We start from the raw sequence: 26991 nt of genomic DNA on the forward strand, positions 1-26991 counted from the left end.
CTTTCCTCCCACTCGGCAATTTTTGTAAAATATTGAAAACTCTTGCTCGCTTCCAAGTCCGAATATGATATTTTAAAAATGGTTTTTAAATGCATACTTGCATCTATTCTCGGCTTGTAGGGATCTGCTTTCAAAGTAGGCTGGATGCAGCGTTTACTTTAATATGCCGCAAAATGAAATTTTTGATGACCTCGGAAGTTGGGTTAAATTTTTTTAAAAAAAATATGCAGAAAACCCCACAGTTGCTAAACATATTACCCCATCGCCTTTATTTTTGGATAGCATGCCAAAAACTTTTAAAGCGTCTGGGCTAGGAAAGCTGGAATACTACATTCATTTTTCTGCGAATTATATTAATTTGAATGAGACTCCTGTTTAGATAATCTTACATAACTGCGCTAGTATCCAACGAAAGGCACTTAAATAGGCAGCTAGATCTGTACGCCATCAGCAGGGGAAGGACCCTTGAGTTCGTAATGCGCCGGAAGTTTATGGGGGTATCAGCGGGAGACGAATTCTACTAAGCTTTTAAGGGTAATAGAAAATCTGAAAACTTCCAGGGATTGCTACAGTTGAATGTGAGTTGCTGGATTCTGTTTGTTTGGATTTTTATCTCCTTTATAGTTTTCCCCAGGCGGTTTGGTACCCAGGAACGCAGAGAAAATAGCTCTGCCAAACGCAAAGCCTGCTCCCCTTTAAACATTAGCCATTGCAATATGATTCTTTTTGTTAGAGCTACCATTTCTACACTGCACAAATCCGGAGGACCAGTAGATGGCAGCAAATAGTTTCCTGTGTCTCTGCTATCTTCTGCAGGTTGTCTGGATTCTTGCAACTGAGGCATGTCACCTATATTTTTTGAGCTTTGATGGAAGAGATGGCGTAGGTGGAGAAAATGCATCAGTTCTTTAAATTGACTAGTTGGCAACCTTTGGCTTATTTTACTTTTTCACCATGGTTTCCCCAAAACAAAGTTAATAACTGGATTATTAAAATAACAGATCATATGTGACTTGTTCCCAACAGCTGTATTATAATGGCCTCTTTAAGGGTGCCCGTCATTGATGTCCAGGAAGACAATTTCAAGGAGCTCTGGCCATCCATGCTCTTGGCTATCAAAACTTCTAGCTTTATTGCTGTTGACACAGTGAGTAGAATTACTCTTTATTGGTTTTAACTTTGGAACAAGAGAAAAGGGAAATTGCACTCAGACTCCTGAGAGTTAGGTAAAATTTATCTCTAATTATTTTATGTAGTTGCATCTTCGATCGAAGATTGAAAGTGTTATCTTTATCCATAGGAACTTAGTGGGCTTGGAACAAGGAAGAGTTTGCTGAATCAGTAAGTACTGTGCTGCCACTCTTTCTCTTCTGAAGTCCTATGGTCAACGTGATATCAAATTCTGAATGATCAATTTCTTAATGTTGAGCCAAATATTTTATTCACAATACTTACTAAATATACTTGTCAGATTTTTAGATAGAAGCATTCAATAAGTATAAGCTTTAGATGGAATTGATGATTTGATTAGGATTATTTAAGCAGTTGTCCCTTCTGAAAAAAAAAGACTGTGTTAACTACAGGTATAGGCATCACTGCACGTGTCTAATACTCTTGGAATTGGGGAGGATCTTTGTCATGTTTAAAGTTAGGGGATGTAGTTAGGTCAATGACAAGATTCTGTCGTCAGATCAGAAATCATACCGAGTATTGGCAGCTACTTTATAATGATCAGATTATTGGTCCATCTAGACAGGGGTTATCATGCACTCTGCAGATTAAATTTTCTTTCTTTGCTTTTTATTAAATTGTCTAATGTTTATCACAGGTGCATTGAAGAACGATATAAAGCGGTTTGCAATGCTGCTAAAACACGCTCTATTTTGTCTCTTGGAGTTGCTTGTTTTAAACACCTTCCTGACAAGGTATGGTGCTCATCTTGTGTCTAGCCCTCTGTTGATATTTCTGTGAGGACAAGAGAATCCTACCTATGATGAATATTGAATGCAAACCTTAGAAACTTAATCTAAAGATGATGTCTGGTGTTACTAGCATTAGTTTATAAAACTTTTGAATTTCTGGGGTATTATTGTATTCACAGAAAAGAGAGAAAACCCAAATTTAAAACAATTATCCAAAAAAAAGAAAGAGTAGACACAAACAGTGCTAGAAATCTAACAGACATTTTATTTTGTGTTCAGCTATCTCAGTTAAGATTGCTTACTGTAGCTGAAATCAATGCTGGAGATTTTCTCTGCACAATAAATGTGTACATGCCATATACACATATCTGAATGTATGTATGAGACATATCATATTCCCAACAATAGTAATTGTTTCATTGGATTGGCTTTTATTTTGCAGACAGAGGACACATATCTTTCCCAGATCTACAACTTGACCTTGCTGTGTATGGATGATTATATAATTGAACCACAGTCAGTCCAATTTCTGGTGCAACATGGCTTTGACTTCAACAAGCAGTATTCTCAGGGCATTCCATATCACAGGGGCAATGATAAGGTACAAGGATTCCTTAATTTAAGGACTAAATCTGATGGAAATATAAGAAAGAAATTGGGAAATGGGTTTGGATTTCTTACCTAGTAGATTTCACAGAATATTTTGTTCCATAACTTGGTGAAAGTTTATTGTCAACATCAGGTTTAGAAACCAACCCAGGTCGAAGCTTTTTGATAAAAAGGTCTCATATTACTCTCAGCTATTGAAAGTAAAGTTACCAGTAGTAGCATTTTTCTGTGAGATTGGAGACCTTACTGATAAGGCCATTATTTAGATGATGTAGTTCTACATTCAGTCATTTAGTTGGTAGCTAACAAATGGTAAGCAAAACTTTATTGCCTATACAATACTTTAGATTAGATTGTATTTTCTTTAGATAATAGGTCTAGAGGAGATAACTTTTGGCACCCCATTTGCCCCTCCATATCTAAAGGACTGTCAGAAGAGGACTTAGTGGGATGCCTAAATAACATTGTTTCCATTTTGTTTACTCACAGGGAAATGAAAATCAGAGCCAGTCAATTCGTACTTTTTTCCTGGAAATAATTCGAGCAAGAAAACCTATCATTCTGCACAATGGCCTAATTGATTTAGTTTTCCTCTACCAGTGCTTCTATGCCCACTTACCTGACAATCTGGGCACTTTCACTGCTGACCTTTCTGAGATGTTCCCAGCTGGCATCTATGACACCAAATATGCCTCAGAATTCGAGGCACGTTTTGTAGCGTCTTACCTAGAGTATGCCTATAAGAAGTGGTATGTATCATTTAACATATGCTGTAAACACCCTGCAGATATTGGAGTTGTATTGCTCCTCTTCAGTTTCTTGTTTATATATAAAAAGATTTCAATATTCACATGACCAAGTAGGGTAAGAAGATAACTATCTTTATACCGATTAGTCAGGAGGCAGTTTTTAAGCTGCTTATAGATCATTCTCTTTATGTATATGTTGGGGCAAATATTTAAATTGAATGTAGTTCCAAAGCAGTGCTTTTGACATTTTTAAAAAACTCTTTTCCTTCTTTTGTGAAAATGTGGGAGGGAAAACATCAGAATAACTTACATAAATTTTGGTTGATTCACTAGCTAGCCATTATTTATGATTATCGCTGGCTTTATTACTGTTCTGAAATGAATTTTAAAGTATTTTTTCACTCTGCGCGCTGGTGACTATACTGATTCAGAATAACGCTGAAGTGTGGCATGAAATGCATGCCAATCTGCATTCTGTGTTCTCCATGTGGTCCAAAAAATAGAGAAGGAGACATTGCATAACATGTTAGAGTGGAATAGGAATGGTAGGGTTTTTTCTTTTGGTTAAGTAACTAGAGGCAAGGCTCAGCAAGGTAGATATCAGGAAAAATGCTAGTGACAGTTAACTGGCGGTAGCATTTGTATAACTCTATCAGTAGACAAATTATAGAGTTACCCAACAGCACTTCTGTATTAAATTTCAGCTCAGTGACAATTCGGTGTTTGTTTTGAATTTAATTTTTCCCCATCATACCTCTTTTTCCATGTTTTCTAAATCTTTTGTGTGATTTTGTAAAAGAAAAATCCTGAAAAATCACTGATTATCCCCATACATTTGCTATTATAATACTGCGCTTGATTTTCAGCAAACGAGAAAACTTCAGGTTGAAAGACTCTAAGAAACCATATCTCACCATAGAATTCTGCAACTATCCTGCCAGCATGGATGCCTATGTTGAATATCGGTTCTGCTCTCTGCCTAATGTCAGCCTGGCTCAAACTGACAGCGCTAACAAAATTGCCATCTGTCAGCCATTTTCGGTTAAGTATTATTGGCTCTTTCATCTGCATATTAGGATCTTAAAAATCTCTATAAAACCAAATTGGAAATAACTCTTTTAGTGCCTCAGATGTTGATAGATACAGACTATGAAGACAATAAAAGAAGTCTGTCTTGCTAGATCAGCTTTTCTGGCCATTAAAATATGCTACAGGGAAACCAGATATTTTTTAATTAAATGGGTTATTTTAAAAGAAAGAACAAAACTGGAGTTTTTTGCTTCATTTAGGAAAGAGCTACCTTGGGGGATCCAAGTGAGGAGGTTTAGAATCAATGGTTATGCATAGTGTTGTTTTCTAGGAAAGATCGACTGGATTCCAGTCGATGCAAAATTTTCAGATTTTTTAAAATCTATCCTAATAGTTCTCATTCTCCTTCACAGGCTTATGGCTGGTGCCCAGATGGGCTGAAATGTACACAATCTCACAACATTGATCTAATAATTAATGAAGATGAGAATCAGAAAGAGGGGAAGCGGAAGACAAGAAAACAGAAATGGAAACGGCGGAAGAACTTAGCAGAGTCGACGAAAGAAGTTGAACTGAGCAGCCCCATGGATGATGTAAAATTAGCTTGGAATAAGGAAAAAGGTTCCCCTTCCAAACAGTCCTGCCCTATTAACTTGATTGTTCCTATTGTAGATAGTGCGGATGCAGAAAGAGCATCTGGTAATGGGGAGACTTCAATGGATGTGGAACAAGAACTAGTTTCCCACAGTGCAGTTGATGCCAGTGTTGATGGCAATGTTGCCATTGCCATAGACAATGAGAATGTCGTTTCTTCACCATTCAAAGACTTCCAGCAGGAAAAGGAAATAGGAAGTGAAGGAGCAGAGCCAAAAGCCCAGTTACAGAGTGATTCGCCCGTGACTTTGCCTGTCACAGATAACGTAGCACCATCTAACTGTTCACGAGGGAGTATTCACCGGGCTGGCTTTGATGCCTTCATGACAGGTTACATAATAGCATATGTCCAGATGCTCAAGAATGATAAACAGAGAGACTCAAATGATGGGCCTTGGTTACCAGATTGCCATAACAAATTGTACCTTAGTGGAAAGTCTGTGCCTCTTCAGATTGTGAAAAGTTTGTTTTCTAAATCTTCCAAAGCCCACAACCAAAAGATGAAATTGGCATGGGACAGTAGTTAGAAGCAAACACCGTATCGCTCAGGATCACAGATAATGCTATTATTATCAATTGTTTCCTCAAACCAGAGCTACTATAGAGACATTAACAAGACATGATAGAATATGTGCAGCAGCCTGAATATGGATTTATTTTTAAACGTTTGTAAAATTATGTATTAAATTTTCCCATTGGGGATAGATCCTTTATATTGCAGATGAAGCATTTTTTTCAGACACTTAAGCAAGCGCTTTCTTTTATAAGGCTTGTACACCACTTTAAAAAGTGTTTCCCATTTGTTTATGTATTCATACACAATGCCTCTTGAGGAATGGCAGTGCTGTACATGTATGAGAAGACAGATGGCATCAATTTTCAAAGCAGCCTTGTAAACTTTCCCAAAGAATCATCTGCTTAAACATTCAGAGAAATGTTTTCTTTGTACCAGGGGATTGTGGAAAAACATTTTTTACATGGATCACCTTGCACCATCCTCCATCTTAATGTTTATAAGATCAGGTAGTTAGCTGTATCCCTGTTCTCTAACTTCTGTGTCTTCAGCAGATGAGCTGAAGTCATTACAGCTCTCCATGCAGTCTAGATGCCTACTTTAGTAGACTTTCAGATTTATAGACTAGTACTTGTTTTTAAGCAGATGCTTAAAACAGCATTAGTTCCTTTTCAGACATCCCAGCTTGTAGAGCCTGACCAGAATAGGTAAGAAGTGCATTACCTACCTTTTTAAGCACTTGTGCATTCAAGTGAATACTTGAGAACAGTTATTACACAGGTGTCAAACTCAATCGCATCATGTGACATCACGTTTTTTGCCTTTGCGGAGCTGAAGTGGGCGTGGCCTGCACATGACACATCCAGCCTGTGGGCTGCCAGTTTGACACTTGAGTTTATTTCTGTTCTTGCTTAACTTGTTCTTTATTACATTTGAATATTTAAGCCCCAACTCTGTATCACAAATTTCTAATCAAAGTTTCTGAAATTTTGTGAGGCTTTTGTTTTGGGGAATAGGAATGCAAATACAGTATATCAAATATAAATTCATCTATTTTTATAGCAGCCCAAAAAGGAGACCGCAGCCATCTAAATCAACTACAAAGCTCTCAAGGCTTCAGAAATCTAATTCAATCTAACCTACCATAACATAAGGTGATATCTGATTTTCTTGTATTACAGTTTGTCATTAGCAAACAGCTGGTTGTCTCCCGTTTCTGGATATCCTTTTGAAATCACGCCCTCTAAACTGTTCTTACATGTGTTTTACATTATACTGTTTTGTTTTTAGTTATTTTAAATCCTTAAGATAGGACAACAAAAAATACGGAAAAGATAAGGAATTAAAGCCAAAATGCTTGATTTTTTTTTTACAGTTCTATTGCAGCCTTATTTTCCAAATGCAAATTAAGCTTTCTGTTGAGAAAAAAACAGTAATGCAGGATAGAGTTACAAATCAACATCTGGAAGGTCATAGGCTCCCAGTCCCATTCTAGTGTAATTATTCAAAGGGATATCTTTCTTCTGTTCCATCACCAATCTTTGTTGAAATAAAATATTGGTGTTTCACTTATTAAATAATGTTTAGCTTTTTGTATTAAAATATTTGACAGACTGGAGGCTTTTTAGCTGTTAATTTATTGTTGCAAGTCTTTTTGTAATACAGATCGTGAAGTTATGTATTCCAGTTACACACAACAAAACAGTAATGAGATCTCTTGGAAGCTAAATAATGATTCTTTTATTAGTCTTATCTGTTCCAGATACACTGCTGGAAAGCACTGATGACAGCTTTATTGGGGTCAATAATGTTCAACTTATTAAAAACTGTTGCTGGGGAAAGCAATGAAGTAGCTAAAGCTTATCATTAATACCAAGTTAGAGAAACGAAAGCTCAAGCTAACTGAATAGCTCTAGCCAGATGTTATCAACATGTGGGAATGGACAGCAAAATGACAAAATTTGAAATCAATGTAAAGTGATGCAGCAATAGCACACAAATTTTATATAAATGTTAATACTTACAAATTTTATTATTTATACGTTCACAGGAATTGAATAAAACTATAATTTTGTATCCATCTATATTCCAAATGTATTTGATATTTGAAGGATAACTGTTAAATGTGAAGTCAAGAGCTGTTTTTGGTATAAGAAAAATGAAAGCATTTAGACTGTTTTACTCTGTTTTCCTTTAAGGAGGTATAGAAATGAGGTGGCAGATTAAAAATGGTGAGTAGGTTTTATTGTACACTGCCCAGAATCCCTCTGTGAAGGAGATGGGCAGTTGTTAAGTAAGATAAATAACTTAAAGAGCAGGGAGAAATTTTTGCTCAAAAAGAACCTTGAATCATTTAGTGAAAGTTGATTGGTAATTCTGTCCTTCATTAATGCAGTTAACTTGAAAACTTCAAGATGGATACATAGATTACTTAGAAAATAGAAATAACCAAATTAATAGAGCACTGATCTGTAGCACAAATGCAAATGCCTCAACAGGACAACTGTCCCGTTACTTGTTATATGAAAGCATTTAACTTACCAACAAGACAAGAAGACATTGGCTCCAGTTACTATCTTTTTAATATAAGGTAACTGCAGCTTACACACCATGAAATGTGACGTGTCTTGTCTAGAAAGAAATGTTAGGATAATCTACCATCAGCATTAATTTTTGGTGAATACAAAATTGAAAATCTGAAAAAGTGAAAGCACAATAAGTAATTTCTTCTGGAATGAGACAAAGACTCTCCTGGAATCTGACTGTTATCACTTGCATAACAAAATACTGGAATGTGTGAATATTAAATCAGAATGGGTGTTTCCCAGAAATTGTTTAGAGCCATTTTATATTGCTTCTTTGCGTCACACGTTTTGTCTTCTCAACCACAAAAACATATTTGTTTTTCTTCTGACAGTGAACTGGGGAATGGTTTACAAAAACTAATAAAATTTGCAGATATTTTAAACTACATTTATCTTTGGTTATTTTTTTTAGTCCCAGTGAAACATACTGCTTATGTAATTCTAGGGGGGCGGGATCAGACAATAAGAATCAACACATACAAATCAAGATTTGTTTTCTTAAACATTCATAAATATCTAAAGTATTAGAAAACTGCTTTTTCAAAAATCCTTTTCCTGGCAGTATTAAATTATACACATGCTATAAATTTTTTTCCTAAGCTTTAATGACAAAATTTAGCTATTTACAGACGGCAAATATTAAGACATAAAATTCCTTCATAAATATGAAAATAGATCTTATAAAGATCTATAAACCTTAAATCAAATATTTGGCTACCTCAAAGGTTATTTTTGCATAGAAATGTAGTGACATGCAGTATAAACAGCAGCATTAAGTGCAAAGAGGAATTATTCACGTGTCTAGTTAAACTGGCAAGAAATACCAGTGTTCTTGGACAAGATCCAGCAACCAAGAATCCATAGTACACTTTTTTTTCTACTCAGGCATCAATTTGTTACATTACATGTATTCACAGTCTTTCATCAGTTGACCACATGAATATCCTCTGATATGCTTATTAAATGTAATTTAGACAAAATTAATGAATTAAAAATCGACTGAAGATCTTACAAGTGTTTTCAGGTGGCTTGTCAAAAAGCAATATGCAAATCAAACATGCTGAAAAGCAAAACCATCTAGCATTGTTGTGTTTGTACAAATTATGCACTCATTTGGCCACATTCTGTAGAGTACAGATGATGGCCCATAGCTGCTCCTCAATGCTGGCTTTCCATGGTGTACCCCAGGGGTTTTCAAGCTTGGCCCTTTTATGACTTGTGGACTTCAACTCCCAGAATTCCTCAGCCAGCTTTGCTGGGAGTTGGTCCACAAGTCTTACAAGTTGCCAAGGTTGAAGACCCCTGGTGTACCCAAAGGATGTGATAATAGTGTTTACATGTTGTATAAAAGGACAGGTTACTTTTCTGTTTAACCATCCAATAACTGTAGTTTGCTTTCTAAAGCTCCTATGAAGCCAACTTTTATTAAATGGCAGTCTAGAAAGACTTACTTTTGCATCAAGGACCTAGGTTATCACTAACACTCTACCAAGAAGGCAGAGCAACTGCAGTAGGAATCCATTATCCCCTAACAAGAGAGGGTACCACTTCTTAGAGTCTATAAAAAAACCAGGAAAATACAAAGGGGAGGGGGGAATGTGACCAGAATGGAAGTAATTTGTCACATCTAGCCTTCAAAAGCAGTAAAAGTGAGATATTGAAAAGCTACAAGAATTATAAACTAATAATAAACTAATTTGGGTGAAGGAGTGGAATACTTTCTGGAAGTGAAATGGCCTCTGAGACACATTGCATGCTTGGTGCTTTCCAGAGCTGAGCATAAGTTACATTCAATTGTTTTGCTTTGGATGGGGTGGAGGAAAATGCTACCAAATTCAAAATCGCGCCACCTGTTTAAGTGGTTATACTTTTTAACTGTTTAAATAAAGCAGCCTGATAATAACCACTGGGATTCTTTATCACTAATTCTGAAAGAGGAAACAACTGAACTAGAATATGGTGCTACTTTAGAAATTTTCAAATGAATAGTTGAGAAGACAATTTTGTTCTCCAGCTTGAGGCCGTCATCAACTTCTATAAACAAACATAGCTTGCAAAACTGGTCTGCTCAATATTTGTGACCCTGCTTTTATTGCTTCATATTTTGTGAGGATTTGCCCTTTCTATAGTTCAGTTTTGAGGAATGAACATGAGGAAATCTATGTTCACCAGAACTAATTTCAAGTGTATTCTAGCTAGAGGCAAGATCTGGGAGTTTAATCCTTTTTATATAATCTATATTAACTCCTATTAAGTTCTGAGCATGTAATGCTGGTCTGGATGTGCTAGTTCTGTAGCTACACTTTAAAATTCACTTTCCATTTGAGAAATTTCAAGCAACTTATCTACAGAATTTATATAAATTGTACACATGGACCATGTTTAAATTTGAGTGAAGCACATAGACTAATTGAAGATATGCATGCAAAACTGGATTTTTAAAAGATGTTGACGAGAGTTCTTCCATGCCAAACATTTGATGGTCATGTGTTTCATGCTTCTACAATAAAGGGAATGAGGTTACTGAAGAGATAAAAATATTCATCTCATTTTGTTTCATGAACAATTTATTCAAAAAAGGAACTTTGCTGTTCCTTCAGTAAAATGGCTGATGGAAAATTTCCTTACCAGCAAATAAAACCTGGACAAGCAACTAATAATTTAACAAGGAATGCCTGAAATAGGAATGTGCTCAGTGCCTCCACTGTTTGCAACTGGACTGGAAAAGTTAAGGAAGCTATTGTAGCCAAATCTCAACTCATTTAATAATTTTTATAGAATTTGGAGTCATATTCTTCCTGTTCATTTATAGCAAGAGTGGGGAAGTATCATTGCAAAACATTCTACTTTGGTTGATCCAAAATAGGATATTGTAGAAATGAATCAATTCAAAAATGATTTCTTCCAATCATGGACCAAGGTTTTTTTGAGTATGGTAGAAATGGTTTGATATGTTGAACTACTTCCAGAGTAACTGATTTTGAACCTGAAATTCCCATAACAAAAAGTCTTGTATATGTTTTGGGGCAACCTGTAATAATAATGGACTGCAACTCATCAGCCCTTGTTAATGGCCAGAACAGTTGTGGTTGTAGTCCAGTAATATCTAAATCAACTGTCCTTAACCTTAAGCAACCTCAAGTATAAACTTCTATTCCCAGAATATTCCAACAATGGACATTGTTCAGAATACTGGGATTTAAACTTCATACTTTGAAGGTTGGCCAGGGTAAGTAAGACTAGTCCAGGACAGTTTGCCCCTGACTCAGGCTACTTGTTATTTTAAATATTTTCCACATAAATATCTATTGCTGCTCAGCATTTTTACTGCTAATGAGACAAAGATTTTGAAGGTTCAAGGAGACACTAAGTTTTAAAAAAAATTTAACAGAACGTAAACAGTATGAATAACACAAATAGAAATATGGAGAGATGTCCATAATCTCACTCTCTATATATAACTGTGACCCCGCATGAATCAGGCATTCAACAGCAACCCTTATTCCTGTATTAGTTTCTTCCTGAGGTATGCTGAGAACTCTTTTCACACATCCTTGCATGCATACGATCTCTCATAATACGTTTTAGAATTTTCAAATGGACTGGTTACATTTCTATACTGTTTCAGAGACATTTGACACAGGAAGTTAAAACCATAGTTAGGAGTGTACCATCTCAATCATCCAATGGCTGGTTTTTAAATGTCACATTTTGGCTGTCCACTTATTGATGCTGGTGTGTCTGAAGGCAGCAGAGAAACATTTGAAGTGTCACTGTCCACCACTTCAAGGAAGGTGGAGTCTCTGCCTTGCTCTGAGGAAGGATTAATACTGAGCAACCGTTTAGAAGATTCCAATTTGGTGGAAGGAATATTCCTTTGAGTTTCATCTTCCACCTCCATTTCTTCAGAGGTGGTACAGCTCATGAACATTTCTGGGAATGGATTTTCTGGGTAGTCTAAGATATTAGCCACTTGGCCAGAAGTGTTTTGCAGCACTTGTCCCTCAGGCTTCCCAAGTTCTGGCTCTTCAGCTGAACATTTTACAGAATACCCATTTTTGTTTAGAGGCTCCAGTTCATCAGAACAATCCATTTCCTCCTCTTGCAGAAGCAGAGGATGAGAGTCCTGCCTGCATTGTTTAACCTGAAAAGGAGGGATCTCAGATACACCATACTTACTACTGCATAGTAGCCTCTGGCGCACCTCAGCCCCTAGCTGCGTGGGATCACAGCTACTGATTGTTGAAGAGAGATCTCCAAATGTACTATAATCTTTATGAACAAATTCAAGAGAAAATGGAAGTGATCTGCTTCTCCTCACAGGAAGGAAAGAAGAGTCTTGCCAATCACAGGCATAGGTGTGCTTGAATAGTGGCTGGCTCATATTTAGACATCCCGTGGCTTCTGGAGAGTGCAGGTCAAATACAAGAGATATCACGGATTTGCTAGGCAAGTCAAAAAATTTTATCTTCCCCCCTTTCAAGTCTTCCCTAGAATTGAAGGGGTTGACTTTTCGACTTCCCCCTTTGCTTGGTGTATAATATGGATCCTGAACATTTATCTTGTGGGAAGGTTTCCGAGAGAAGATGTCTGACTGACTGCGTGATAGCCAGATGTTGCGCCGTGGCCGGGGTGATTTAGGTGGAATCTTGTCATCCAATGAGCTCAGCCTTTTGATACCTTGTCCCCTCTCTAGCAATCCTAAAAAATAAAATCAGATTTAAATCCACACATTACATCAGTGACAAAGCTAGACTCATATACACTCACAGGGAGAGATAATCAATATATACTTGCTGTTCTCATATCCTCCACAACCATACACCCTTAGGAAGTTTACAAATTCTCATAAAGCTCTACTTTTTTTCAATCTCAAATAAATTTTGTAGAAGCCATTTCTGTAGACAGAGAATGCAATCCATTACGTATTGTTATATTTTGTCTTTACACTCTTCTACAAGTCTTCTATCCTTCAAATGCATAGACATATTTAGAAATAGCTAATATGACAAAAATATATTCTTCCGATTGTTTGTATACCCTAAAAGTCTTCCCAAGAGTGAAAGTTAAAGAGGACACTCCCCTTTTAATTAACTATACCACATTCCATGCTATTAATGACAATAGTTTCCAGAAGTGAGGTTTCCCTGGAGCAAAAGACACCCTTATGCTGTGAAAAGGGCAGGCAAACAATAATACTTCCCTGTGGAAGTGGTTATTTTTCCACATCAGCCTTGAAACAGCACATTGTCCAATGTAGAAACTAGGATACACAGCACTTGAGCTTGGGGAAAAAATCTGTTAAATACATTTAAATAAAAAGTCACTAAACAAAGCAGCTATAAATATTAAGGTCAGATGGAAAGTGTTTAGCTACATTACAAAAAAATCCTCTCCTTTTAAGATATTTGAGTTTATGTTTACATTTTCCTAAGCATAACACAAAGCACCCTGATACTTTAAAACAAGAATGGATAACCAGCGTATAGCCTACAGCAGGGGTGTCAAACTGCTGGAGCGCAGGCTGGACGCACCATCTGGAAGACGCGCCCATCCCATTGCCGGCAATGGCGAAAAGGCTCTGATACGTTGTGCGATGTCATGTGACATCGCGAGTTTGACACGTCTGGCCTATAGGATCTCAAGATCATGCCATCAAAATTTTGGAACATTCTGATTTGGATAATTTAAGAGTGGGAATAGTACCATTTTACCTCCTGGAAACCTCACACTCCTATTCAGTGCTTTTTTTGTAAAAGAAAAAGGTGCTGGAACTCACACGTCATACAACCCGCCTTGCCTACCCTACAAGGTTCCATCCAAAAAAAGGTGTCGGAACTCCATTCTGAGCGTTCTATGACACACACACAAAAAAAGCCCTGCTCCTATTCCATTCTTCCCTCTGGAAGCCAAAATCAGCAGTTTTTGTGGGACAGATAGTCCTCATTTAGCAACTATCTCATATAGTAACCATTTAGTTGCAATGGAGATGAAAACCTAACTTTATGATCAATCCTTGTGTTTATAATCTTCACGGGTCTGTAAAGTTAAAGGAAAGCTAAAGTAAGATCATAAACATAGTCACGGTTTCACTTTGTTTAACGACGAAGTTGCAAATCCCAATTGTGGTTGCTAAATGAGGACTACTGAATCAGGGAAATGAAACAATGGGAATGGTAATTTGCCCCCTAGATGTTTCCAAAAGTCTTCCAAAAACACCAACATTTATAGTCACAGTACTTTCAGCAACATCCCATCACCAGATTGTTTCCAGTAGCACTCCAAAGATCATTTTAATTTAATGTTTATATGTTTCATTTGTATTATGTTACCACTGCTAAAATTAAGTATCTGGTATTAAAAATCTGTTGTAAAAAATCCAGGGTCTTCATGGATTTCCTCATATTTAAGAGCCGTTTCATATGGGTTTCTGTTAAAAAAATGTAAATACATCTTTTGGCCTGAAAACTATGCCAAGCTTTCCAAGGCATATTGAAAGCTGCATTCATAAATATGGACTTGCTTTTGGGAGAAATTCTAAGGAATGAGATGGATGCTTAAGCATCTATTTTGCTCAATATACAAAATTAAGGGCCATGTTTTGCTCCTTAAACTCCAAAAAGCCTTCCAATAAAAGGAGGTCCAACCATTGTCCCAATCTTCTCTTGGGATCACAGAAGACACATGCTTGTGGAGTACAATTTATATATCTGGTCCTTAAGAATGAAATGAGTGGCAAATTCAAGATTTAAACTGGCTCAGCTACGGAATTCTAACATAACTAATTTAAATTTCCCATCTAAATGAAAAAAAAATGTCTTAAATCTTTATACTGTGGTCATAGCAGTAAAACAGCCCTACCCCCCAAAAAGCCATAATTTAGAGTTTTGTTTTAATCTCGCCTTTATTACATTATAAGTTAACGCAAAGCCGTGAACAAACATAATACTCCTTTCTCCTCCTATTTTCTTCACAATAACAACTCTGTGAGGTGGGTTGGGTTAAGAGAATGTGTCAACCAGTTGGCTTTTGGATTGACCAAATTTTAATTCAGCCTCCATCTTTTTTTCTTTTCTATTTTTCAAAGTTGCTACAATTCAAGCTGATAATAAATATGTCACAAGACTTATGGTGATTCAAAATAAGATATCCCAAGCCATGAAGAAAAGCACTTAATTTGGACTAAACTCCAAGAAAAGTTTATACCAAGGACTCATAAGACACAAAAATCCTTGAACATTTTCTAAAATTATACATCATAAGCAATGATCAGAACATAAAAAGCTGCAGTAGTAATAATAAAAGTAATAATAATTACTGTCAGAATCCATTTATATCACATTTCATAAATGTATAGGTAGAACAATGTGCTTATTCTGGGGATTCTGCCATCTCTCCGAAGGGGGGGGGAGAGGATAGACTTTAGGCATCTTCAAACAACAGGGAACATTTGAACAAAAAAGGAAGCAATAACCATAAAACCAAGGAGAGTTCCCTTTCCCATGGAAGGGCCTGACATCTGACCAAATGGATGAGGGGAGGGGCTGAAATGGGAATGCTTTATATAGGATTGAAATGTAACTTTGTTAGATTCCGTCTTGTATTGCCACAATCGATTCCATCCTAGTAAACATTTTCCTTTTGGACTAAACTTGCATCCAAGAGTTCTTATTTCCTAAGATGTGGATTGAGGTGGGTCCTGACATATTTTTCTTAGCCATAGAGTTAGAATTTGGGTGTCAAAGCATCTAGTCTTTACAAGACAAAATAAAAATGACCATTATCAAAGATTTAAGTCTACAAAAGAGTTCTTTGGAAAAACAAGGTAATTATACCAAGTGACAGAGTTGTCTTCTACACCATTCTGTCACTAAAAACATTAATAAAGCATGGATACTTCAGTCGAGATGCTAACCACTAATCACCAACATTGCAAAGTGATTTTACACTTTTCCTTTGTAATCTGATTAACACACCAAGCCCCTAATACAGGGGTGTCAAAACGCCGGCCCATGGGCCGGATGCATCATGGTGAAGCCATGCCCACCCCATTGCCGGCAATGGGAAAAAATGTCGCGATACTTTGCGACACATCACATAATGTTGCGAGTTGGACACCCCCGCTCTAGTTAGTACAACCATTTTATTGTGTTTACTACAAGACTTCCTTATACTACATGCAGGGCAATTCTATTTGTTAAAATCTATGGATTACTTCATGGATTACTGCTTTGTCGTGGCGAAGGGGCTTGCGTAATTCAATGAAGCTATGAGCTATGCCGTGCAGGGCCACCCAAGACGGAAAGGTCATAGCAGAGAGTTCTGACAAAACGTGATCCACTGGAGAAGGAAATGGCAACCCACTCCAGTATCTTTGCCATGAAAACCCTATGGACAGTACCAAAAGGCAAAACGATATGACGCTGGAAGATGAGCCCCTCAGGTCGGAAGGCGTCCAATATGCTACTGGGGAAGAGCAGAGGGCTAGTACTAGTAGCGCCAGAAAGAATGAAGCGACTGGGCCAAAGCCGAAAGGACGCTCAGCTGTGGATATGTCTGGTGGTGAAAGGAAAGTCCGATGCTGTAAAGATTTTTTCTCCATAGGAACCTGGAATGTAAGATCCATGAATCAAGGAAAGCTGGACGTGGTCAAACAAGAGATGACAAGACTAAACATCGACATCTTAGGTATCAGCGAACTAAAATGGACAGGAATGGGTGAATTTAATTCAGATGACCATCAGGTATACTACTGCGGGCAAGAATCCCTCAGAAGAAATGGAGTAGCCTTCATAGTCAATAAAAAAATAGGAAAAGCAATACTGGGATACAATCCTCAAAATGACAGAATGATCTCAGTTCGAATCCAAGGCAAACCATTCAATATCACAGTAGTCCAAGTCTATGCCCCAACCACCGGTGCTGAAGAGGATGAAATTGACCGGTTCTATGAAGCCCTACAGCACCTTATAGAACTAACACCAAAAAATGATGTCCTTATCGTCATGGGGGATTGGAATGCTAAAGTAGGAAGCCAAAAGATAACCGGAATAACAGGCAAGTTTGGCCTTGGAGTACAAAATGAAGCAGGGCACAGGCTGATAGAATTTTGTCAAGAGAATACGATGGTCATAGCAAACACTCTTTTCCAACAACCCAAGAGACGGCTTTACACTTGGACATCACCAGACGGTCAACACAGAAATCAGATTGACTATATGGTCTGCAGCCAAAGATGGAGAAGCTCTATACAGTCAGTAAAAACAAGACCAGGAGCTGACTGTGGCTCAGACCATGAGCTTCTTGTTGCAAAGTTTAGGCTTAAATTAAAGAAAGTAGGGAAAAGTGCTAGGCCAGTCAGGTATGAATTAAATCATATCCCTGTTCAATATACAGTAGAGGTGACAAATAGATTTAAGGAATTAGATCTGATAGACAGAGTGCCTGAAGAACTATGGACAGAGGTTCGCAACATTGTACAACAGGTAGCAACCAAAACCATCCCAAAGAAAAAGAAATGCAAGAAAGCAAAATGGCTGTCTGAGGAAGCTTTGCAAATAGCTGAGGAAAGGAGGGAAGCGAAAGGCAAGGGAGAAAAAGAAAGATATGCCCAATTAAATGCAGAATTCCAAAGAATAGCTAGAAGAGATAAGAATGCCTTCTTAAATGAACAATGCAAAGAAATAGAAGAAAACAATAGAATAGGGAGGACCAGAGATCTTTTCAAGAAAATTGGAGAGATGAAGGGAACGTTTCATGCAAAAATGGGCATGATAAAGGACCAAAATGGCAGGGACCTAACAGAGGCAGAAGAGATTAAGAAGAGGTGGCAAAATTACACAGAAGAACTATACAGGAATGAGCTTAACATCCCTGACAATCACAATGAGGTGGTCACTGACCTCGAGCCAGACATCCTAGAATGTGAAGTGAAGTGGGCCTTAGAAAAGCTGAGCAACAACAAAGCTAGTGGAGGTGACAGTATTCCAGCTGAGCTATTCAAAATCTTAAAAGACGATGCAGTAAAAGTGCTACACTCAATTTGCCAGCAAATTTGGAAAACTCAACAGTGGCCACAGGATTGGAAAAGATCAGTTTACATTCCAATTCCAAAGAAAGGCAGTGCCAAAGAATGTTCAAACTATCGCACCATTGCACTCATTTCTCATGCTAGTAAAGTTATGCTTAAAATTCTACAAGCTAGACTCCAGCAGTATGTGGATCGAGAACTACCAGAAGTACAGGCAGGATTTCGAAGAGGCAGAGGAACTAGGGATCAAATTGCTAACATACGCTGGATCATGGAGAAAGCTAGAGAGTTCCAGAAAAACATCTACTTCTGCTTCATTGACTATGCTAAAGCCTTTGATTGTGTGGATCATAACAAACTGTGGCAAGTCCTTAAAGAGATGGGCATACCAGACCATCTTATTTGTCTCTTGAGAAACCTATATGCGGGCCAAGAAGCAACAGTGAGAACTGGACACGGAACCACTGATTGGTTCAAAATTGGGAAAGGAGTCCGGCAAGGCTGTATACTGTCGCCTTGCCTATTTAATTTATATGCAGAGCACATCATGAGAAAGGCAGGGCTAGATGAATCAAAAGTTGGAATTAAGATTGCCGGAAGAAACATCAACAATCTAAGATATGCAGATGACACCACTCTAATGGCAGAAAGTGAAGAGGAACTAAAGAGCCTCTTGTTGCGAGTGAAGAAGGAGAGTGCAAAACTTGGGTTGAAACTAAACATTAAGAAAACCAAGATCATGGCATCTGGCCCTCTCAATTCCTGGCAAATAGATGGGGAAGAAATGGAGGTAGTGACAGATTTTATTTTCCTGGGCTCCAAGATCACTGCAGATGGGGACTGTAGCCAAGAAATTAAAAGACGCTTGCTCCTGGGGAGGAAAGCCATGGCAAATCTAGACAGCACACTAAAAAGCAGAGACATCACCCTGTCAACAAAAGTGCGTATAGTCAAGGCTATGGTCTTCCCAGTTGCAGTGTATGGCAGTGAAAGCTGGACCATAAGAAAGGCTGAACGACAAAGAATTGAAGCCTTTGAACTCTGGTGCTGGAGAAGACTCCTGCGAGTCCCTTGGACTGCAAGGCGATCAAACCGGTCAGTCCTAGAGGAGATCAACCCTGACTGCTCTTTAGAAGGCCAGATCCTGAAGCTAAAACTCAAATACTTTGGCCATCTAATGAGAAGGAAGGACTCACTGGAGAAGAGCCTAATGCTGGGAAAGATTGAGGGCAATAGAAGAAGGGGACGACAGAGAATGAGGTGGCTGGATGGAGTCACTGAAGCAGTAGGCGTGAGCTTGAATGGACTCCGGAGGATGGTGGAGGACAGGAAGGCCTGGAGGAACGTTGTCCATAGGGTCGCGATGGGTCGGACACGACTTCGCAACTAACAACAACAACATGTGATATTCCTAATCTACTGGCAGCAGATTAGGAGAGAAAAGATCAGAGAGGAATGGTGTTGCTAACTTTTCTCATCATTTTTGTTAAAAAAAATGTTCAAGATTTCAGGGGCTGTTCTTCCACTGTTGGGGCTATGATGATAAACTGGGACACCTGTGATTACAACAATTTCATACCACGCACGCCAGCTGAGTCCCTTTTTCATGATTCCCATTAACCCTAATGTGAGAGTTGACAATTTTTCGGGGGTGGGGGGGGGGAAGAGAGAGAGAAAAGTCCTGAGACTGCTTCTGAAGTGGAAAGCCTCTCTTTCATAAGAAAATGCCAGTAAACTCTGAGTCTGTCTATTTAGAAAATTGATTTGGGCCATCTTCTCCAAATCTGCCTACACATTTGAGGTTGGAAGGAATGTTGTAGATTCTTGCCTTTCATTATAAAGTCTGTGGAGGAAAGACTAGAAAGCCAACTTTTTCTATGGTTGCCCTAGGTTGCCTACCATGGTTCACAATGCAGGTAGTCTAGACTAATGTTGTTTATGTATCTCCCTCAAGTTAACATGAACAACAACATCAAAATTAAACTCCAACCTATCAGAGTGACTTAAGAAACTATGTGTCCAACAAATATGTCTGTGGACTAAATCTGATTCTTCAAGGAAGACAGAAAGTGAATTGATTGGATATACTGTGAACATCAAATTGTATTTCCAATTAAACGTTTACTTTTACAAGTAAATTAACTCTTATTCAATATACGATTATATTTAGTTAGACTTTGTTAGAACATTATAAATACAATGGTTCCTACTTATAAATAAAAACACAATTCATTAAAATAAAATATTTAATGTTTGCTTGGCAAGCTGGGCAGTTTTATGACCATATTGCTTGATCCTACCTTTGGAAACAGAGATGGGTTTTCGATCTGTAATATCCAGATTTAGTAGCTTCCTTTCTCTTTCATCTTCTTCTATTTTCAAATTGCTCAGAATTTCCTCCAGTGTTTTGACAATATCAGTAAATGAAGGGCGTAACTTTGGGTCCATCTATGAAGATAAGAATAAATGCTAAATTAAACACATAACACAAAATCTATGCTTGTATGTCAGTTAGTCCTCAACTTATGAACAATTGCTTAGCAACAATTTGAAGCTGACCACCCCCCAAAAAGCTACTTACAATCTAGTCCCTAAGTTACAGCTGCTGCAGCGCCCCCCAAAGGTCTTTTGCCTTTATGACTGAATGATGAAATATCTGTTATCAGAACGCCCCCTGCTTTCCACCACATGGGATCCTACACCTTCCTTCTCACCTTGCTTCAACCCTTGCTACTTTTATTTCAAAGCTCTCCGGAGCTCTGAAGCTTGGGTTAGGGAAGAAGGACAGCCCACTCTGTTGTTGTTGGGCTATGCAACATGATCCCTGAAGCAGCTTCCATTTTCCTAGCAGCTGCATTGAATTCTGGCTGCTCAGAAATTGGCAGTTCCATCCGGAATCACGCTGCATGACCCAGCAACTGAGTGGCTTGCTTTGCTTTCCTAAAATGAGCTCTAGAGCATTTCGAAAGATAAGTGTGTGATGGGTGACATGGTGTGAAGACGAGGGTGTGGGGCTGGTGGGGGCCTACAGGGACCTGAGGGGTGGGAAGCAAAGCAACGGGTACCTGGGGGGGTGGAAGATGCCTTGGGAGGCCAAGGGAAGGGCCTGCACTAGCCTCAGAGGCAACCCATGCTCCACTTAACGACTCGTATGTTCATTTAATGACCACGTTGAGAAGAGCAGGGATGGGGGGTTTGTAACTGAGGCAGACATGTGGGTGCTTCACTCAACAGCTGTCACAACTTCTCACCATAACGGGCAAACTCCATTATGGTTATGAGTTGTGGACTATCTGTATTCTACCAATATAAAAATGTTTTATCATTAACATTTTGTGCACATGCACATATAGAAACACTCTATAAAAGAAAATTTACTGGATGCTTCATTTTCATAAAACCTTGTCTAATATAATATAGGAAAGAAGTATAGTGACAGCTTTTTATATCCTTACTTTATATTTTGCTCATTTTTATACCAAATCTACACATAAGTAACAAATGTTATAAACAAATTCATACAAATCATTCATATTTTCCCTTCAAAACACTTCATAATTTCTGAGCTACAAAATCTCCCAATTCATTCAGCATTGTATTTTTAAATTTAACATAAGCTGGGATTATAATTTTTTTTGAGGATACTGACGTTGCAGCAATTGAAGGCTAACTGGAGAAAGTCGGGAGGACAATCCCCCACCATGTGCTGAAAGGCATCATAATCCAGTCCAAAATTCTACATGAAAGAAGAAAAATGCTCTGTTAATAACTAAATAAAACAAACGCGTATTAAAGAAAGCAGTGGGGAAATTACCAGGGTTAAAAGATAAAACACAAAAGATAGAGAACTTCATTCTCCTCCTGAGCTCTGGGTCAGTACTTCTGTGGATTGGACAAAGAGATGCTGATGTTATTTTCTCCTCCTTCATTGGCCTAACAATGCTTTCTGAATCCAATATAATATTGTTCCATCCTTCTCACTGCTCGGCTTGATTGCCGACTGTCTATTATCAGCATTTCTCAACCTTGCAACTCTAAGATATGTGTGGACTTCAACTCCCAGAATTCAAGCAAAGGAGCAACACTGGATGAGGAATTCTGGGAGTTGAAGTCCACATGGGACAGAATTGCTAAGAAACACTGAGAAACCTGCAGCTCGATCCCAGAAGCAGCTGCCAGTTTCTGATTGCCAACTGTCTATTATCATCATTTCTCAACCTTGCAACTCTAAGATATGTGTGGACTTCAACTCCCAGAATTCAAGCAAAGGAGCAACACTGGATGAGGAATTCTGGGAGTTGAAGTCCACATGGCACAGAATTGCTAAGAAACACTGAGAAACCTGCAGCTCGATCCCAGAAGCAGCTGCCAGTTTCTGAGCAGCCAGAATTCAATGCAGCTGCTAGGAAAATGGCAGCTGCTTCAAGGATCATGTTGTGTGGCTCAACAATGGAGCAGCCTGTCCTTCTTCCCTAACCCAATCTACATGTTAACCAGCAAAATTCCAAGGACCGATTGAATACTACATTTCATGATTCTAAAACATCCACAAGTATATTAGTTTGCTTGCAGACCATTAGATTATTTCTACAGCATGTACTGAAACATCTTCAGCCTGCACATAGCTCAGATAGATGCACCATGCTGAACGGAAGGAAAAGAGAAAAAGCAACCCAGAGTGCTACGGCATTTATTCGGGAGTCAGTTCTGAAACTGAAACTAGTACAGAGAAATACCGTAAATCTTTGCCTTTCTGTCTATGCAGAACACTCAGCTCTTTGAATGTTGGAAACACAGCACCAATTCAGCATTTTAAAAATACATTTGGAGAAAGTATTCTAAGAGATAATAGTTTCAATCCCATAGTCCAAGTTAACTCCTCCAATAGAGTCTAACATTTAGAACTGTGAAAGAGGAGATACATAGAGAAATTTATAAATGTGTCCAGACCAAGAAACTTAGCCACCAAGAAGTCTAGCATGAAATGCATTTACAAAAGAAAGCACTACTATACAGTACCTAGTACTTGGCCAATATCATATTACAATGTAGAAACAATCTGCACAGTCACTTTGTGATGCAATGACAACATAAACCCCTTATGACAGTAGTTTTGTAATAAGTTTAGTGCGGACTACTTATAACATTGCTAGTTTTCTTAAAGATGATTCTTAAGACTATCTCCGTATTTCACCTACATAATATTTCACAGAAATGGGCTCTACATTAGCCAATCTTGTCCATTTGTTTTGGAAGCAGCTCTCAAAAAGTATTAAAACAGACCTGTTAACTTGATGTTGAATATGATAACAGCAGCACGGTTACTGGTGGGACAATATTGGAAGAAGGATAGTTTGCCTACTATAGAAGAATGGGTGTTTAAAGTTTCGAATCTTGCAGAAATGTCTAAGAGTTCTGCTTACTTGAAAGATCATTCACAGGAAAGATATATTTCAGTTTGGAGGAGATGGATAGATTATATTCAGAATAAATATGGGACTAAAAAGTTCCATTTAGCTTATGAGTAGATTTTAGTGGGATATTGTTATTGGTACTTTGTATGTAGTTATGTTAAAGGGGAGTTAAAGCACATTATGAATTTGGTTAATGGTATATTATGCATAATTTTTATTTAGAATATGATTATTATAACTATAATCCTGTATTTAGCTCTGGGAAGTGGGGGAGGGGAAGTGGGCGGGTTTGGGGTGGGGGGGATTTGGGGATATATTGTAAAATCTTGTTTTTGTAAAACTCTTTAATAAAAAAAACAGACCTGTTACGTCAACTGTTATATATCGGCTGTTAAACTAATTATTCACCTCACACGTTCGTGAGGGAAACACGGGTTCATTCTCCTCACACGTTCGTGAGGAAGACACGGCAGCCCGTTGACAGCTGTCAAAAGGGCTGCCGCCTCTCACCACCCCGCCGGCGCAGCAAGCGGCTGACTTTGACAGCTGTCAAACTGCCGCGCAGGCACAGTTCACTGACAGCTGTCAAAGTTGCCTGAGCCGCGCATGCGCAGAACATCCGGAGCTGTCAAAGCTGCCAGCTGGCTACAGCAACAGCTCGTTGACAGCCGCGGCTGCCACAGCTGATCTCGCCTGATTGGCTGCCGCCGCATGGCGGGAGAACACCGCCAGCTGATTGGTTTTTTGTTGCAAAGTTTTGTGTATAAATAAGAGGGAATCCCGGCGGTGCCTCGCCCGGGTCCCGAGTCCAAAATAAATCGTTAACTGTGCCTGCTGCCTCCTGGTCTTCCTTCGACAACAATCCATCAACTGCTATCTAATTCTTTTTACTGGGCTTGGAATTTTCAAGCACAATAGTAGTGTTCTCTCACTGAGGTAGAGTTTTTTTCGCTTTAACATTTGTCAAGATTCCTAATGCACGTACTTTAAAAACAGTGTCGATGTAAAGCAAATAAGTGATGATATAGTATAAACAAAATAGCCACCCTTTCATCATGATCTGTGAAAAGGCAAAAAGATGCGGGTGAAATCTAATCAAAAGAAGAAAATGTCCTGATCAGATTGCCCTCTTCTCATGAATGAAGGAGCCATAGAAACGTCTTTGGTATTACGACAGTTAATCTCTTGAAAAGTGGCTGATTAATACAATATTCAGTCCAATATTATGCAAGGATAATTATGTACTTTAAATGAGGAAGGGAGGAGAGAGAGGGAACAGCATTCTGTGCCATGCTTGGCATATAAATGTAACAAAGGATTAATGTTTTATTGCAACTTTTATAGCCCATTTGGCAACTCTATGGAAATTAATGACCCATGTAACTAGTTTTTCCCCCCTTGATAATCCTTATCAGTGAACCTTGCTCACCTCTGTTCGTGGGAGATAGTCTGGGTCTGCCTGGATCCTTGCAATAATCTCACAAAGGATGATCCCATATGAGAACACATCTGCCTAAAAAAGAAAATATAATCCCAGATTTATTTTGCAGGTATACTCTTTCTCTTCTCTTCCATCGCTGGTTACCCCCCCCCTGTAGTATAAGAGTATTCCTATCACATAATGCATGCAAAATGGGTGCCTAACACATTGCAAAAGCTTATATTACCTGCTGCACCATTTCTAAACTTCTGATGTCACCCAAAATTCCACCAGCTAAGAAAAAGACTGCAGTACTGTTTCTTTATCATTAGAGGGAGCTATAAAACTTGAAAAATATTTACCGGATTTTTTTTTAAAGCTACAGCTTATTGGAAGAAAGAATATTGTTATTAACAAAATTATAAATTAAGGGAAAAGATGGCATTGTCCCTTGATAAGTCATGTAACTTTGATTTACATGATTTAAAAACACTATTTCACAAAAGATGGATAAGGACCTATAATACTGTTCCCAAAGTTAGCTAAAAGTAAAATCTAAAATTTTAGATTCTCAATATAGAAAGCAAACAATTGCCCCATAGTATATCAAATTTATCAGAGACAACAGCATTTTCATGAGGTACTCTAGCTAGGAAGAAAAATAGAAAATATATCTTATGTAAAAGAAAACAGGCTAGATACAAGTAAACATTGCTTGCTTAAACATTCCAGGGCAACATTTTATTTTATTTTACCTTTTCATTATATGGCTCATCTCTCAGCACTTCAGGTGCCATCCAGTAAGGAGAACCTACCACTGGCAACTTCTCACTTCAACAAATTTAGAAAGGTAATTATTAGAAGTGTTTTCTCATATATTATACAACCCCTTTCAGTTCAGCCAGGGAATGACTACCATTCCATTCCAAGCAAAGCATATAGGACAATGTTGTCATTATTTCACATATTTCACAATCCTGAAAGGTATTCTACCAGGAAGTATATTACAAAGTCTATTGAAAGAAGAAAATATTTACGTGCCACAGTGAAACGTTTAAGCAAAGTTATACCTACCTATGTGTGCAAATCATTTATACATACATGGCAATCAAATCTAAATGGATATCTTAAAGGTTTTTTTTAAAAAAAAACTGTTAAAACTAAAAAATAGCTCTTAAATACATTTAGTACCTGCATCAGTTACCTATCACAAATCTGCTGTTCATGCATACTGTATAGAGAATGATTATATTCAAAAGCTAAAAAGTAAGCAGTTCAGTAAATAATCCAAAAGACTTTTTAGTCAAATGCTGAATCTTAGAAGGCAATGATCAGTGATTCACAATTGTTTAGCTTAACATCATAATATTATTAAACTCTAATTGGTGTTTACTGAGAAATAATGCTTACCTATAATCAGGAATTTTCTCTGCCAACCCAAAATCACCCACTATAGCAGAATATCCATTCTCATCATTCTTTATTAAACAGTTCTAATAAAAGCAAAGAAACAATAATGAATATTAAGTAGGCATAGTACCGCTATAATATCGCTGCAATAAACAATTTGATTTTGATTCTACCGCCTATGAACATACCAGTATCTGCCAACCTCTTAGCCCATTCTGCCTTTTAAATGTTGAAAAGATTATTTAACAACTAACAGAATTTTAAAAATGACATGCTGCAAAGCTAAGTGCTGTCCTCAACTTTTGATGAACAGTTCCACATAGGACCCATGGATAGACTTAAAAAAATAAAAATGGTGAATGGGAGTAGCTAGTGCTTTGTTTGTAAATACAACAATGGTAAGCCAAGGATTGAAAACAAGTGGCCTTGAGGAGGCAGTAAAAAGTAATAGCAATAGCAACAGCACTTAGACTTATATACCGCTTCACAGTGCTTTACAATCCTCTCTAAGCAGTTTACAGTGTCAGCATATTGCCCCCAACAATTTGGGTCCTTTTACTGACCTTAGAAGGATGGAAGGCTGAGTCAACCTTGGGCTGGTGACAGCTGAACTGCCAAACTCCTGGCAGCCAGCAGTGAGCAAAAGTAGCCTAAG

The 26991-nt window shown here is 38.0% G+C and overlaps 2 protein-coding genes across 3 annotated transcripts in view; one reads left to right on the forward strand and one right to left on the reverse strand.

The window, feature by feature from the left end:
• Nucleotides 1-271: 271 nt before the first annotated feature.
• Nucleotides 272-5676, forward strand: TOE1 (target of EGR1, exonuclease). 2 transcript variants are annotated; one of them, XM_081325681.1, is made up of 8 exons: nt 272-578; nt 1027-1147; nt 1301-1341; nt 1829-1925; nt 2365-2523; nt 3021-3280; nt 4147-4321; nt 4723-5676. In XM_081325681.1, the coding sequence occupies exons 2-8, from the start codon at nt 1037-1039 to the stop codon at nt 5488-5490; spliced, it is 1611 nt and encodes a 536-aa protein (XP_081181807.1). In that variant the 5' UTR covers nt 272-578; nt 1027-1036; the 3' UTR covers nt 5491-5676. The 2 variants fall into 2 exon arrangements, with proteins under 2 accessions (XP_081181807.1, XP_081181808.1); XM_081325682.1 differs by having other exon boundaries at nt 272-1147.
• Nucleotides 5677-6680: 1004 nt separating this feature from the next.
• TESK2 (testis associated actin remodelling kinase 2) overlaps nt 6681-26991 on the reverse strand; it is a 78938-nt gene continuing 58627 nt past the window's right edge. Inside the window, exons 6-11 of the mRNA XM_081325680.1 lie at nt 26337-26419; nt 25682-25757; nt 24936-25019; nt 21742-21828; nt 20393-20540; nt 6681-12763 (exon numbers count right to left, since the gene is read on the reverse strand). Coding sequence (XP_081181806.1) covers nt 11760-12763; nt 20393-20540; nt 21742-21828; nt 24936-25019; nt 25682-25757; nt 26337-26419 — 1482 coding nt within the window. The 3' untranslated portion in view covers nt 6681-11759. The remainder of the gene's footprint in view (nt 12764-20392; nt 20541-21741; nt 21829-24935; nt 25020-25681; nt 25758-26336; nt 26420-26991) is intronic.

Source organism: Vipera berus, assembly GCF_964194415.1.
Source record: "Vipera berus genome assembly, chromosome: 3".
Lineage (NCBI taxonomy): Eukaryota > Metazoa > Chordata > Lepidosauria > Squamata > Viperidae > Vipera > Vipera berus.